Below are 13,274 nucleotides of genomic sequence, written 5' to 3'. Positions count from 1 at the left end.
ACATGCTGTCATATGACGTCACGTCACTTGACCACGTGACATTGTGACATCGCATTGTTACATAATGTCACTATCTTACACGACGTTGTGGTATCATGTGATGTCCCAGTGTCACATGGGGTCATGTGATGTGATGCTAAAGGGGATAGGTGTTGTGTCGAAACACGGGCCAACAACGGTGACGTAGTTGACAACGACAAACGGCATAGTGTGTGCTCACACTGATGCGCAAGCCCCAGCTGAATTATGCCGATACCAGATTCATCACGATGTAAATAGTTGTAATCTAGCACACTAAAGTCTACTTCATAATGGCTACAAGTCTTAATCAAACCTAGTTTGATTAAGACTTGTAGAAAACAAATCAACAACGCGATAGGCCATCATGGATGGCCTATCGCGTTCTATTGAACCTTATGAGGAAGGGACAAGCTGGAAGGAGTACAAGGAACGCCTCCATTAGTATTTTGAGTTACACGAAGAGAGGATCAAGACCGATAGGACAAAAGTGTCTGTGTTGATTATAGCCATCGGACAAAAGACATATTCCAGACTGTGGAATTTGTTGTCTCCTCTGCACCCAAACAAGGAGACTTACGAGGATCTCGTAAAACTCCTTAGTCAGTTCTACTTGCCAAGGTAGCTATTGATAGCTGAACGCTTCAAGTTTGGAAAGCAGGATCAAAGATTAGGTGAATCTTCAGTGACGTATCTGGCAGAATTGAAATGCCTAGCGGAGACCTGTCAATATGGAGACAAATTGGAGGAGCAACTGCGCAAGCGATTTGTCTGTGGTCTGACCAATCACATGTTAGCCCGAAAGCAGTGCCTGACGATTGAAAATCTGACTTTGACACGAGTTGTGGAACTGGAAGCGGGGCAAGAAGCGGCCGAGGATCAACTGAAAATTCTAAAAGATGCACATACCACGCTCAATATGAGCTCATACAACTGGCAAGTACAAAAAATTAAGTTGTGTGTATGTTTACACAGCCTAGAACTTGGTCTGCCTCAATGGGCGACGAGTCTCCCAGCTGTAGATGAGCAATTTAGCCAGTGCAGTACAACCGCTAGCCTGGGCTCTTTAAGGTGCACCACGCAGCAGTGATACACGACCGCACGCCGATACGATGCTTATTCAGATCAAAATGGGCAGGGGTGGGGATTGAACCCAGGATCCTGGGTTCTGCAGCGCGAGCTTTTGCTCCACACGCTCCGAGCTGGTGTGCTCTAGCTCACTCGGCCACCGATCCCCCTATAGCAAGTACAAGTGCTGCCTGCTGGCGTTGTCTCAGGACCAACCACAAACCTCAGTATTGTCGCTACAAAGGCTATGACTGTAACACATGTGGGAAGAAGGGTCACCTGCAGAAAGCCTGCAAAATTAGCAGCGTGCAAAGAAAAGTAGGGAAAGAGTCAAAACAAAAATATCATGAGCCATTCCACTCTGTAAAGGTAGATGTCCAGCGAAACTGTTTAGCACACGACACAGACCTGTCCTGAGGAGCCGGAAGAAACTAGACACGCGCGACAAGACCGCCACCCTGAGAGAGCGGTAGGAAAGAAACTAGGCACGCAAGCGGCTTGGAACGACGACAAAGAGAGGGCGGTGCGAGCGTAGACACGGTCGATGCGGGTCGCACAGCGGCAATCTTTTAGAAACCTTTATTATCTACCTGAGTCTACTGATCTTAAAAATGGTGCCTATTGATAAAAAATCTACTGAATAGGCTTATTGCTACATTAACCAAGCATCGAGGAGAATGCATGGAATGTTGTTGCACGTGCCGGCGTCTGCAGCAGTAATTGTTCTAAAGAAAAAGGCCAAAAAAGCATTGGGCCAGATAGCATTGGGTACTAATGCATTCTTGATGAGGTATGCAGTATGGTCACTGATATTTAAGAAATCGCTCCAGACTGGGAGCAAGCGAAAATGGTCCCAATCAACAAAACTGGTGATAGAAACAATGTTGCAAACTATTGACCCATCTCACTAACGTATACCTGTTGCAAATTACTAGAACATTTTAAAACATATAACTTAATTTGTTGAAGAAAATGAAGTTGTCCCTATCAACATGGTTGGTCTATCGACTGTAACTCACCTAATTGAAACTGTGCACAATTTTTTTTCTTCAGGAATTATACGTAAGAGTCAGGTGGACGTCATAATTTGGGATTTATTGAAGCCCTTTGACAGAGTTTCTCATACTAAATTTCTTTTCAAATTAACTAGAACCCTAGACGACAGACAAGTTGTTGACTGGATTGAGGAATTCCTGACTAACCGAACCCAATCTGTAGAAATTAACAATAGTTATTCAGCAGATAAAGCTGTGTGCTCTGGTGTCCCCCAGGGCTCGGTGCTTTCCCCCGATCGTTTTTCTTCTGTATACAGTAAAACCTCGTTATAACAAAACGGGATATAACAAACTAATGGATATAACAAAGCAATCATAATTCCCCTTGCTTGCTAATAGTGGGAAGAAATGGACATTGGCTATAACAAACTAATGGTTATAACGAAATAATTACGACCGCTCCTTCAACTTTGTTATAACGAGGTTTTACTGTATTAATGACATACTGTCAAGACCGGTTATAACGACGTCGGTTATAACGAAACAGCGGCTACAGCGAAGCGATCACGCTTTCCCATTTCCTTTTGCACTTCGTTATAACCGAAGTCGGTTATAACAAAATAGCGGATATAGCGAAGCGATTTTCGATTCCCGTTGACTTCGCTATAACCGGTCTCGACAGTAGTAAAATACATTAACATAGAAATAAAACTCTTTGCCGACAACTGCCTAGTTTATTCTGAAATAACAAACCCTTCAGACCATTGAAGGATCCAAACTGCTGTAAACCAAACCTCTTCTTGGTGTAAGGAATGGCAAATGCAAATTAATATAGATAAAACAGTTGCCATGACGATAAGTAGAAACAAAGATTGAATGAGCTACTCATATGAGATTGAGGGAAACAGTATAAGAAATTTCGACGAATATAAGTATCTGTAGGCTTAAGATTTACAAGTGGTCTGAACTGGAGTGTGCACACAGAAGCACTAACTAATAAAGCCATAACAAAACAGTGGTGTCTGCGAAGACGACTAAAGTATGCATCATGCAACACTACACTCCTAGCATATATAGTTCACTAATTAGGCCTCTGCTTCAATATGCTTCTCCTGTCTGGTTTCCCTTCACAAGAATTAACATTCCTAAATTAGATAGAGTAAAAAAGCTTGCAGTTCGCTTCATTACCAATAGGCCTTTTCCGAGAAGCGTTCTGCGCACGTGCGAGTGCCCGATGCCAAGTGGCGGAAGTCGGCACGAAAAATCAAGGAAATTCGGAAGGAGGCTGTGGATCAGCGAGTAGAGCACGTAATTGCAGCATATATATAATTATGTTACACAAAAAAAGAAAGTGGACGGGAAGAAAAACACTACGTTTAGGTGGACGCCACGGATGCCCCTCTTTAAAGTCGCGTTGGGCACGTGCCGCAGCTCAGAGAGGGAAGAAACTGGTAGCGTAGCTCCCATTATCGATTGGTAGCGCAGGTAGGTCACTTCTTCGATTTTTAGGTCATGCAGCCACCGCCTGGTGTCGTCAGTATGTGGAAAAGGTCCATAGGTTTAGCTTGTTTGACTCGCCTACAGAACTTAGCCGCAGGCTAGGGTTCCAATCATTTGAAAAAGGAGCCAAGCTCTCGAGACTAAAATTCTTATTCCGAATTGCTAATAATATGACTAACATAGATAAGTCTAAATACCTTACTGCTAATGATAGAAGAAAGACCCGCTCAAACTATCGGAAACTATTTAAAGAATTTTCATTCCAAAAATAATTGCCTTAAATCTTCCCCTCTTGCCATCAAAGAGTGGAACAAGCTGCCAGAACATTCTGTCCACGTGAGCTCTCCGACGCAATTTACGAATGATAGTGAAGTGCTCCTGACACAATGAATTTCTTCTTCTCTGCTTTGTACTGATATGTCTTATTTTGTATATGCTATGTCATACCTGCCAACTCTTCCGAATTTTTCGTAAAATGTACGAATTGGGACTAATTTTACGATTTTACGAATCTTGCTTCAAATCTTACGAAAAATATATTTCTTAATTTTTTTTTTATTTTATTTATTTATTTTTTTTTTGTTGATTTTGTAACTCCGTTGTTGGCGGTATCTTCCACCACCACAAGAGGACGATAGGTACCGTCCACAGCAGCTTCGTGGTTTTTACTATCCATCTATCCGGTGGCCACGGATCGAAAACCAATCCAAAGCTCAAAGCCTTTGTTCGTGTGTTCGGCGGTGCACGGGTGCACGTTGGTTCGGCGTGTTCAGACGTTGTTGGGCCTCGTTGTTTCGGCCAGTTTCGAGGCGAGAAGTACGGCGTCTGTGTTTGTTGCACATGTAACTGTAGCATTCTCCTGGTCACTGGCTTCGCGGCGCAACGCCGAACTCCAAACCTTAAAAGAGGTACTTTCAGGTGTTCCTGAAGTCCTACACGTCGAAATTTCCATGCTTCGTGCCGCCCAAAAAGCGAGAGAAGTTTGTATTGTGTAGCACCTACACGTATGATGTAAGCGTTTCGCACACTGGACAGGCTGACATTACGCTGCACATCTCTTCGCGTAACCCCCCCCTCCCCCCTTCCCCCCCCCCCCCCCCCCACCCCCACCCGCCGCGGCCGCGGGGCTTTTACGAATTTGAAAGTCCACAGGTTGGCAGGTATGCTATGTTGACAATGTAGTATAACAATTTCTATATTTTACTGCGGTAAAGCATCCTGCATTTGTAACCATCCTACAAAAAACCTCATATGAGGATTAGTAGTATTCATAAATAAAACAAATAAATTGTCACAGTGTCATATTATGCCACACGACCACACATTGTGATGTGAGGTCACGTCGTGTGACACAATAATGTCCTCGTGCCACATGACATGGTGTCGTCCGGCACAACTGTGTTGTGCGATGTCACGTGACGTCATCACGGTGTTCGCGTGATGAAGTCACGGCGAAGCATCTAAAATGCCGACAATGCCATGGTCACGGAAGGGCCGGGGGCTTGCCCAACAAACGCTGTGCATCTAGAAGAACCTCGCCAACCCGACCGTGCAGGAGAACACCAAGTACGCAGTGCGGCTGCGCAACCATGGCGCGCGGACAAACAACGGCGACGGCGGCGTGACCCAGGTTAAGGGCCCGGACGGAACGAGCTTCAGCTTCAGCGACTGCTCACTCAGCTTCAACGGCACCAACCACACCAGGGGACAGATCCCGCAGATCCTCTACTACAGGCAGGTGTCCCTTTCTTGAGACGCCAAATATGATAAAAAAAGACCCACAGCTTTTCACCACAGCGTGCGAAGGAGTGGCGTCGGCAGCTGTTGTTACGCCTAGTAATACCCACTTTTTTTATGTGTCTCTCTAGTCTATTTATTTACTCGATCACATGCAACTCAGCCTTGTGGTCACTTAAGTATGTAAGAGAGAAAACAGACTAGATAGAATAGAATAGAATAGAATAGACTCCACTTGTGAGTTTACATCCCTGCCTAAGACTAAATTGAGACAGATACCATTACGGGTACTGGGTTGCCTTACATCTTGCAGAGTCACGTCTCATTAATACCCACACCGGTGTTCCCCCAAGAAACCTTTCATAATGTGAGTTGTCCTTAATAACGAGACAAAAATGCAGATATTTATACGGTTCTCAAAAAGTTTGCCTATATAACAAGGTTTCTATATTACAAGGTCCACGTCAATGAGACCTCGGCATAGTGCGAGCAGATCGAATTCCACGGCGAGTGTATAGCAGCTTCTTCGCCAACTGTAGTAGTAGGAGATGCTGACGCCTGGCAATGGAGTTTACCGCCTCGCACAACGCCAACGTCGCGAATGCGGCCGAGAAGCATTTACAGCAGCCGTCGTGGTGAAACCGCGATTGTGATGGACGCGCGCCTTGTGTTCAGCACACCGCTGGACACGGAGAGCCAGCAGGCGTCGAGGGACCTGGTGGAGCTCCAGGCGCGGCGCAACGTGCTGAACATCTGCGGCACGATCGTCAAGGCCAGTGCGCAGCTGCTCTCGGAGGCAGCTTCGGAGCAAGGTCAGTCTTTTAGTCGCTCCCTCGCCATACGCCCTTGTCAGTGACGGGACGAGGTAGGCAGGGAGGAATCGGGGGAGCACTTTTTTGGGCAAGGTAAACACTCTCGTCGGAGACGCGTGCCAGGTACCATAGTAACGCTTTGGTCTCTCGCGGCCTTTGAGCGCGCACACGCGGGCAGAGCGCAACTCGAAGCAATCAGCGTGTGCTGGAGGTCGAGCTTCCGATTGTTTCGTCGGGGACTACTAGAGTTGCAGTTTCTGAGGAATTGCAGTCGCACATTCGAGTCGTTGCACTTCCATCCAGACGATGGCGTGATATCGGAGATTGGATCTTCGCACCTGATGACGCAGCTACTTCCGTTGATTCTGGCTCATCTGTGTCCCGTGGCGTCGACGGATGCTCAGGTGAGCTTATGTTCACGTATGTCGACCATTTTGCGAGGTTGTAGACGCATTTTTTTGTGGCGACGTCCGTCCGATGTGAGGTTTTACAACCAATCCCGGGGTGTTTCGTGTGAGTTGTGGCTTGACGTTGCGGGACGCCGTAGAAAATTTATTTTGTGACAATGTGGCATCATGAGCCGCGTGACACTGTGAAATTGTATAACACTGTGACATTGCGTCACACACTGTGATGCCACATGACACTGACGTTGTAAGACACCGGCGTCGTGCCACGATTTACACGAAACATAAACCAGGATCGGCGACAATTTTTGTGGCAGACGGACATTCTTCCTTGACGGACCGAATCTAAGCTTCAACCTATCACAGACCTACTCCAGGCTTAGCTTCAAACTCCTGGAAGAAATAAAGTAAAGGAGTGCTCACACTTCCTTTGTTCTTTGGCATTTCCTTGTTATGAATGGAATGTGTAGTGATTAAACTTTTCTCCACTCTTGTGGACTTCACACCTTTGTGCTATTGGGTTGCCAGAGTGCTGTGGAGGTCCTGGACTTAGTCCAGAAGCTGCTCAAGTGGGTGGCAACATTGAACCAGCGGGCACCGCCTCCGACGGACCAGCCGGAAACGACTGGCGCCGACGGAACGGGCCCCGTCTTTTACGCCACGGTGGAAAGCGACCATCCATACAAGCCGGCTACCGTCTTCGTCTCCAAGGTTTGCAACTGGCTCTGGCTTGGCTTCTATGGTCGACCATAACCTGTTTTACTTGTCATACAGTCGCATATCTTCGCGGTAGACGATAATTGGATACCTTGCTTACTTACGGTCTCGTTTCGACAAACTGTCTATTTCTGCCTTCAGTTATGCCGAGGATAGCTTTAAGACTACATTTCCCAGACCCACCGAGTTGGGGAACAGACGACTTCGACTGGCGACCTGGGCCTTAGGAACTAATGTGTCGTGCCGTCGGATGTCACGATTCCGGTGGTTGGTCATAGATGTGTTGGCGAAAAAGGCGAGTGGGTGCAATGGTCACCGTCGTTGTGGCATCCCAACTCGTGTCTGCCTCGACTTTTGTCAACCATCTGGCTGCAGAGGGACCCGCAGCAAAACAGACGTCTGTCGCATTCGCCTGTGCCGCCATGCCACCGCCGGGACCGCGACGACTGGCTACAGCAAGCCGCTTCTGCGACGTCGTGGGGCAGAAATCGAAAGACCACTTTTAAAGACGCAGTAACGCACGGGTCGGAGACGTTCTCGGGGCACTCTAATGAACGGGCGCACACGCTTGCCGACTGCAGGTGAAGTTCCCGCCCAGCGTGCGCTGGATGTCCCTGGAGTTTGACTCGCGGTGCGGCACAGCGCAAGCCGAGGACGGCCTGCAGCTCTACATCCCCAGCCGCAATGACAGGGGCACGCCGCTGAGCCCCCAGTGTACCGCGGCGCTGCGCACCAGCGACGACGCTGAAGAGGAGGACCTCAGTGCCCCCTACTGGCCCGTCCTGAGGAGGTTTGGGGGAGCCCTGGACTGGCCTGCCACTGCCACTATCTTGCCAGGTCAGCTGCAAGTCTTGTGCTGTCATAATCGTTTAAAGCTGACACTATTGACACGACGGGTGCATTTTAAAGCGGTATCTTCGCGTGGGAGCCCTGCACAGACCTTGCTTGCCCGTGTTGGTGTTGGTTGCACCTTAGCAAGGTCGCGGAAGAGAGTGTCTGCGATAGAGGGAGCGCAGCTGTTGGTTTTATGTCGTAGCTCCTGCAACGAGAAGTGAAGTGTATTGCGATGTCATGGTGTCGTGGTGTTGCATGACGTCGCAATTTCCCCGCGCGATCGCGCCCGCGCGATTTAGCGGGGAAAAATCTTTGCTGAATTTTAACGAGTGCTGCTCGTTAAAAACTCTGTCAAGTGCTGTTGCACCTTCGTTGCACTTGACGGAATCTCTAAACCAGGTGAATTTTTTTGTGTCTGCCACGAGGTAAAGGTGTGAACATACGTTAAGGACAATGTACTATAGTTGTGCAAGTATGGTAAATTTTTTAGGTGATAACCAGATCTGCCATTGGGGTGTTTCATCTTCGTCGACTTTATAAGCCTGCTGTTAGCTGAGAAATATGTATACCTAGCTGCACTTGAGAAAATGCTTTGTCATGGTTACTTGTATGGTACGTAAATTTGGCCAAATTGCTCAAAAAACATCTGGATTTGGAACAGCCTTCTTTTTTTTCTGTGCTTCAATCTCCACAAAATCACCGGTGTCTGAGAGTAATTACTATATTTAGTCTCCCAGCTTTCCGCTGGATTTGGAACAAGCTTTTGTTTTCTGCTCCGACCTTTACAAGGTTTACCAGCTTCTGGGAGTAATTACTCCGTCTAATCTCCCAGCTTTCCAAAGAACATTGTTTCTTACGCGCGTTTGGCCACCTTTCCAGGCAACGAGGTGGTGTTCTCCCTGGAGACTGCGTCGGACTACGTGAAGGACAACAAGGCGAACACGTACGGCTTCCGGTGCCAGGTGACGGGCTACGAGGGGGCCGCCCTCTCCCCGTCGGGCGGCCTCTCCCACCTGGAGAAGGAGCTTGCCTACCTCGGCGGCATGTGCGCCTCTTCCCTGCTCAGGAGGGACCTGATCCTCCCGACTGGTTGGTGACCCTGTCCTCTTGATGGCGTGGTCTTTTCTACATTCCTCACTTTTCTTCCGTGACAGTGTTGCCCAGCGAGATGGAGGAAGACATGGAACTGGCCGAATATCTCGCGCATCAGGTGAGGCTCGTTGTAGTTTACCAACCCGGCCGTGTCTAACCGGGGATCTGAACGTGCTTTCTGGCACGTCACCTACCCCTAAATGAGACCGTTTTGGTTTTGAAGGGCAGAGGTACAGTGGCATTACGGTGGCAAGCTGCGATTGGAGGACTCAGGGGGGGGGGGGGAAATGGATGCCCTCGCATCTACCCACTGCATTGTACAGTCAGAGAGCAGGTTGATTTGAGTACCGAGCTCCGGTAACGTCTGCTAGCTGTAGCCATGGCCGCCTTGATCTCATTTATAGATTTCGAAAATCCGTCGTTTTTTTTTTATTATTTGCAAAGACTTGGTCTCTGAGAAGGGGAGACAAAAAAGTTCAAAGGGTACTACGTTGTTCTTTTTTTGGCTGTGACTACCGCTTTGTCGCACACGCGATCGCTCCCTCTCACTTTTTCACGCCTCCTTTTGAGCACGGGGCTAACCCTCACTTCTAAAGCAACAGCTTCATGTGGAAACCCTGCACGAACCTCGTTTGCTTGCGTTTGTGTTGGCTGCACCACAGCATGGTACGAGATGTGACAGCTACGGAGCGCAAGTGCAGCTGTTGGGTTGATGCCACGGTGTGCCTAACCGACGACGTTGCACTCTGCGGAGTTTGGGTGAGGGAGGAAAGGGGAAAAGCATTTTCACACCGCTTACCACCCTACTCCCCACTTCGTCTGGCAGTAATGCAGGAACTGTGCATTAATGCTGTTGCACCTTTGCTACATTTGAGAAAATGTCTAAGCCAGGTGATTAGTTTAAAGCAATTAGCTTTTAAAGCGATTATCTTTCTTAGGATCTCCAGGCAACTTTGAGGTATGTTTCTGGCTGTTTTTTTTCCTCGCTCAATTCAGTGGGGAAAAAAAATGATGTCGCATGACTTGATATCACGTGACCTATACACCAATTCAGTTTCCCCACTAGATTTAGAGGTAAAATTGTTGTCTCGTGGGCTCAACGCCGATTCAGTTTCTTCGCTATATTTAGCAGAAAAATGATGTCGTATGGCTTTATGTCTCGTCACCTATAGACGTTTGCAAGTACGGCCCCTGGGTGCCGCCATCTTGCTACTGGAGCGGGTAGATCGTCTAATAGTCCAGCATTGCTGAGGCATACCTACGGTTTCCAGACTGGCGCCCAAGCAAGGCTTTTTCCATCGGCAGTGGCCACAAGAGCTTTCGAAGCGCAGATGCTCGCAATTGTCTATACACATATTTAGTGAAGAAATTGTCACATGACACGATTCCACGTGACCTACCGTATTTACTCACACAATGAACGCACTTGCGTAATGAATGCACCGACCAAGTCGGCTCTCAAAATTTCGACTTTTCTTTTTTTCACTCGCGTATTAAACACACCCTCAACGGGAAGTCAAATTTTGACCCCCCCCCCCCCCCCCCCCTCTCCCACGCGCGCGAAATGAACACGCTTTTTTATCCTGGTGCAGCGAGGTCGCGAATGCATGGGCAGCGTGGGCTAACAAAACGCCTTAGGCATTAAAAAAAATAAAAAAAGATCCAACGGAAGCAAGAAAAAAAATCATGGAGAATAACTTTTTTTTTTTTGCACAGCGCAGTCTAGATTTAGGGTTGTGCGCCGCGCGCAAGGAGATAAGAAAGAGAAGGGGAGAAGCCCTCGAAATGAACACACTTTTCTATCCTGGTGCAGCGAGGTTGCAAATACATGGGCGTGGGCAAACAAAACAACTTGCAAAAGGCAGCAAAAAAAAAAAAAAAAAAGAAAACCCCACGAAATTAAGAGAAAATAAAAAAAATAAAGAGGAGCTGTTTTTTTTCTTGCACAGCGCCAGAGGTGTTGACTATGGGGGGGCATCGGGGCTCGTGCCCCCCCTGGCGAAATCCGGGGGAAGGCAGAGCCCCCCCGCCCAGGCCATGATCCTTACCGAGACGCTGTTTACGTGCCATGTAACGAGTTTCTAGTCGCGGCATGTAAACAAAATAACGCCCACGTTGCCTTTATTGACAAAATACATGGGAAATGGAATCACAGCATGTTTTCGTTAGCTTCGATCTCCAGTTCTGGCGAGGAAGTAGCGCGCAGCACTCTCCCCCCCCCCTCCCAGGAGAACTCAGCCTGCCCCCCCCCCCGGGAAAGTGGAAAGCCTACGCCGCTGCACAGCGCAGTTTAGTCCCGAGGTCGCACGCTGCGAGCAAGGAGATAAGAAAGAAAAGCGGAGAAGCCTTCGCAGAAGCAAAGCGCACATAATGAAGGCATCCTGTCCTCGCCTCCTCCTCGCACTTTGGAAAGAGAAGTGAGAGGCCCTCGAAATGAACGCACTTTCCTATCCTGGTGCAGCGAGGTCGCGAATGTATGGGCAGCATGGGCAAACAAAACAACTTGTAAAAAATGGAAAAAAAAAAAAAAAAAAAAACGGAAGCAAGAAAAAAAAACATACAGAGAAGCTTTTTTTTTTTTTTTGCATTACAGTTTGGTTTTTGAGTCACGTGCCGCGCGCAAAGAGATAAGAAGTAACGTCGGTTTTTCGGGATAAAAGGTCCGTTCAATATGTGAGTAAATACGGACGCAAAAATTCTACTTCGCGTTTAGCGGGACAATTTACATCACGTGATCTTAACACCAATTCAGTTTCCTCGCTAAACTTAACGGGGAAATTAACATCACATGGCTCGATGTAGCGTACCCTCCACACAAATTCAGCTTGCCCGCTAAATTTAGCGGGAAAATTGAGACGCAACCTGCCGCGGCTCTTTCAATTATGTCCACAGCTAATCGCTTAATCAGACAACCCTATAGTTGGTTCTGCTTGAATTTTTGCCCCGTTCCAAGATGCTTCTTTCCCCTCTTTTTTGTACGTCCCGTATCCGACGTGCAAAGGGACGCGTTTCAACTTGCTCTTGCCGTACAGCCCAAATGCGTTTTGGTGTCGCACCTTCCAGGCCCTGAGTGGTCACTCCGCCCTGCTGTCCCGGGGCTTTGCCTTGGCCCACCTGCCGACGATCCAGCAGGCCCTGGAAGGCAGCCTCTCCCTGGGGGGCGACCGGTCCAACGAGCGGCCCTTCCTGCGGGACTTTGTGGCGTGCAGCGGCGCGTCCACAAGCGGGGGCCGCCTGGCGCGCTGGCTGCAGCCCGAGTGCTGCGTGGACCCCCGCCAGTGCGAGCTTGTCTGCAGCCAGGAGGAGCTGCGCTGCGGCTGGCCCTCCGTCGTTACCGTGCTCACCCGGGACCAGTACGCCCACCTGGTCCACGTGCCCAACATGAAGGTAGGAATGGAAGTTTTTGCAGTAACCTTCCGCACATGCGTATACCCCCTTCCCGGCCTCACTTCCTGCCGTCGCCGTTTTTTGGAGGGCGAAGTTCCAGTCGGCCAACGTATTTGGCACCTATCTTTGCGCATATTTTGCCTCTTTAGGCCATTCCCATTTGAGTATACGCTAGTATTAGGGTGTAAAAGGCAACGAAGATCGATATGACGGCACAGTGCCGATGTATTCCGACAGGTGGAGGCAAGTTGGGTTGCCCTTCGTTTGTAGTTCATAGACTGGAAATGGCACCCGTTACTGGGAAAAGGTCCAGTGTTTTGCATGTTTGTCTGGACAGCAGGAAGTTGGACAGCCCTAATGGACGTTCGGTATCTTCGCCATAAGCGAGAAATTTAGCTGGTGTGGTACCACGGCTGACCCAAAGGTTTTGTAGCATGAGGTACACTGGCCGAGGTTGAGCAGTTTCACGTGTCTCGCATAATGAGCCGTGCTCCGTGCTGCGCATGCGCGAGGAGCAGTGACGTCACATGGCACACAGCTGGCGCGCCGGAGCCACCACCGCCGCGCCCGCCTCGCTGGTCTGCGCATTCCAGAGGAGTGACGTCACCGCCGTGTGCCCAGCTGTGCGCCTCCGTTCCACAGTAGCCAAGTCTGATGCTGCCCCAGAGCCGCTTGATAGAGCCTCTCATTTTGTGCGCATAAGCTCA

The 13,274-nt window shown here is 48.8% G+C and overlaps 1 protein-coding gene across 1 annotated transcript in view; it reads left to right on the top strand.

Moving 5' to 3' along the window:
- Positions 1–13,274, top strand: part of LOC8038651 (E3 ubiquitin-protein ligase MYCBP2) — a 128,416-nt gene that overhangs the window by 60,437 nt on the left and 54,705 nt on the right. The window contains exons 37-44 of the mRNA XM_029975062.3: positions 5,137–5,315; positions 5,994–6,130; positions 6,434–6,534; positions 7,066–7,248; positions 7,836–8,091; positions 8,968–9,177; positions 9,243–9,298; positions 12,244–12,567. Coding sequence (XP_029830922.2) covers positions 5,137–5,315; positions 5,994–6,130; positions 6,434–6,534; positions 7,066–7,248; positions 7,836–8,091; positions 8,968–9,177; positions 9,243–9,298; positions 12,244–12,567 — 1,446 coding nt within the window. The remainder of the gene's footprint in view (positions 1–5,136; positions 5,316–5,993; positions 6,131–6,433; positions 6,535–7,065; positions 7,249–7,835; positions 8,092–8,967; positions 9,178–9,242; positions 9,299–12,243; positions 12,568–13,274) is intronic.

Source organism: Ixodes scapularis, unplaced genomic scaffold (assembly GCF_016920785.2).
Source record: "Ixodes scapularis isolate PalLabHiFi unplaced genomic scaffold, ASM1692078v2 PGA_scaffold13__105_contigs__length_92229423, whole genome shotgun sequence".
In the NCBI taxonomy this organism is placed as follows: Eukaryota; Metazoa; Arthropoda; class Arachnida; order Ixodida; family Ixodidae; genus Ixodes; species Ixodes scapularis.
This window is presented reverse-complemented; position numbering and strand designations above follow the sequence as displayed.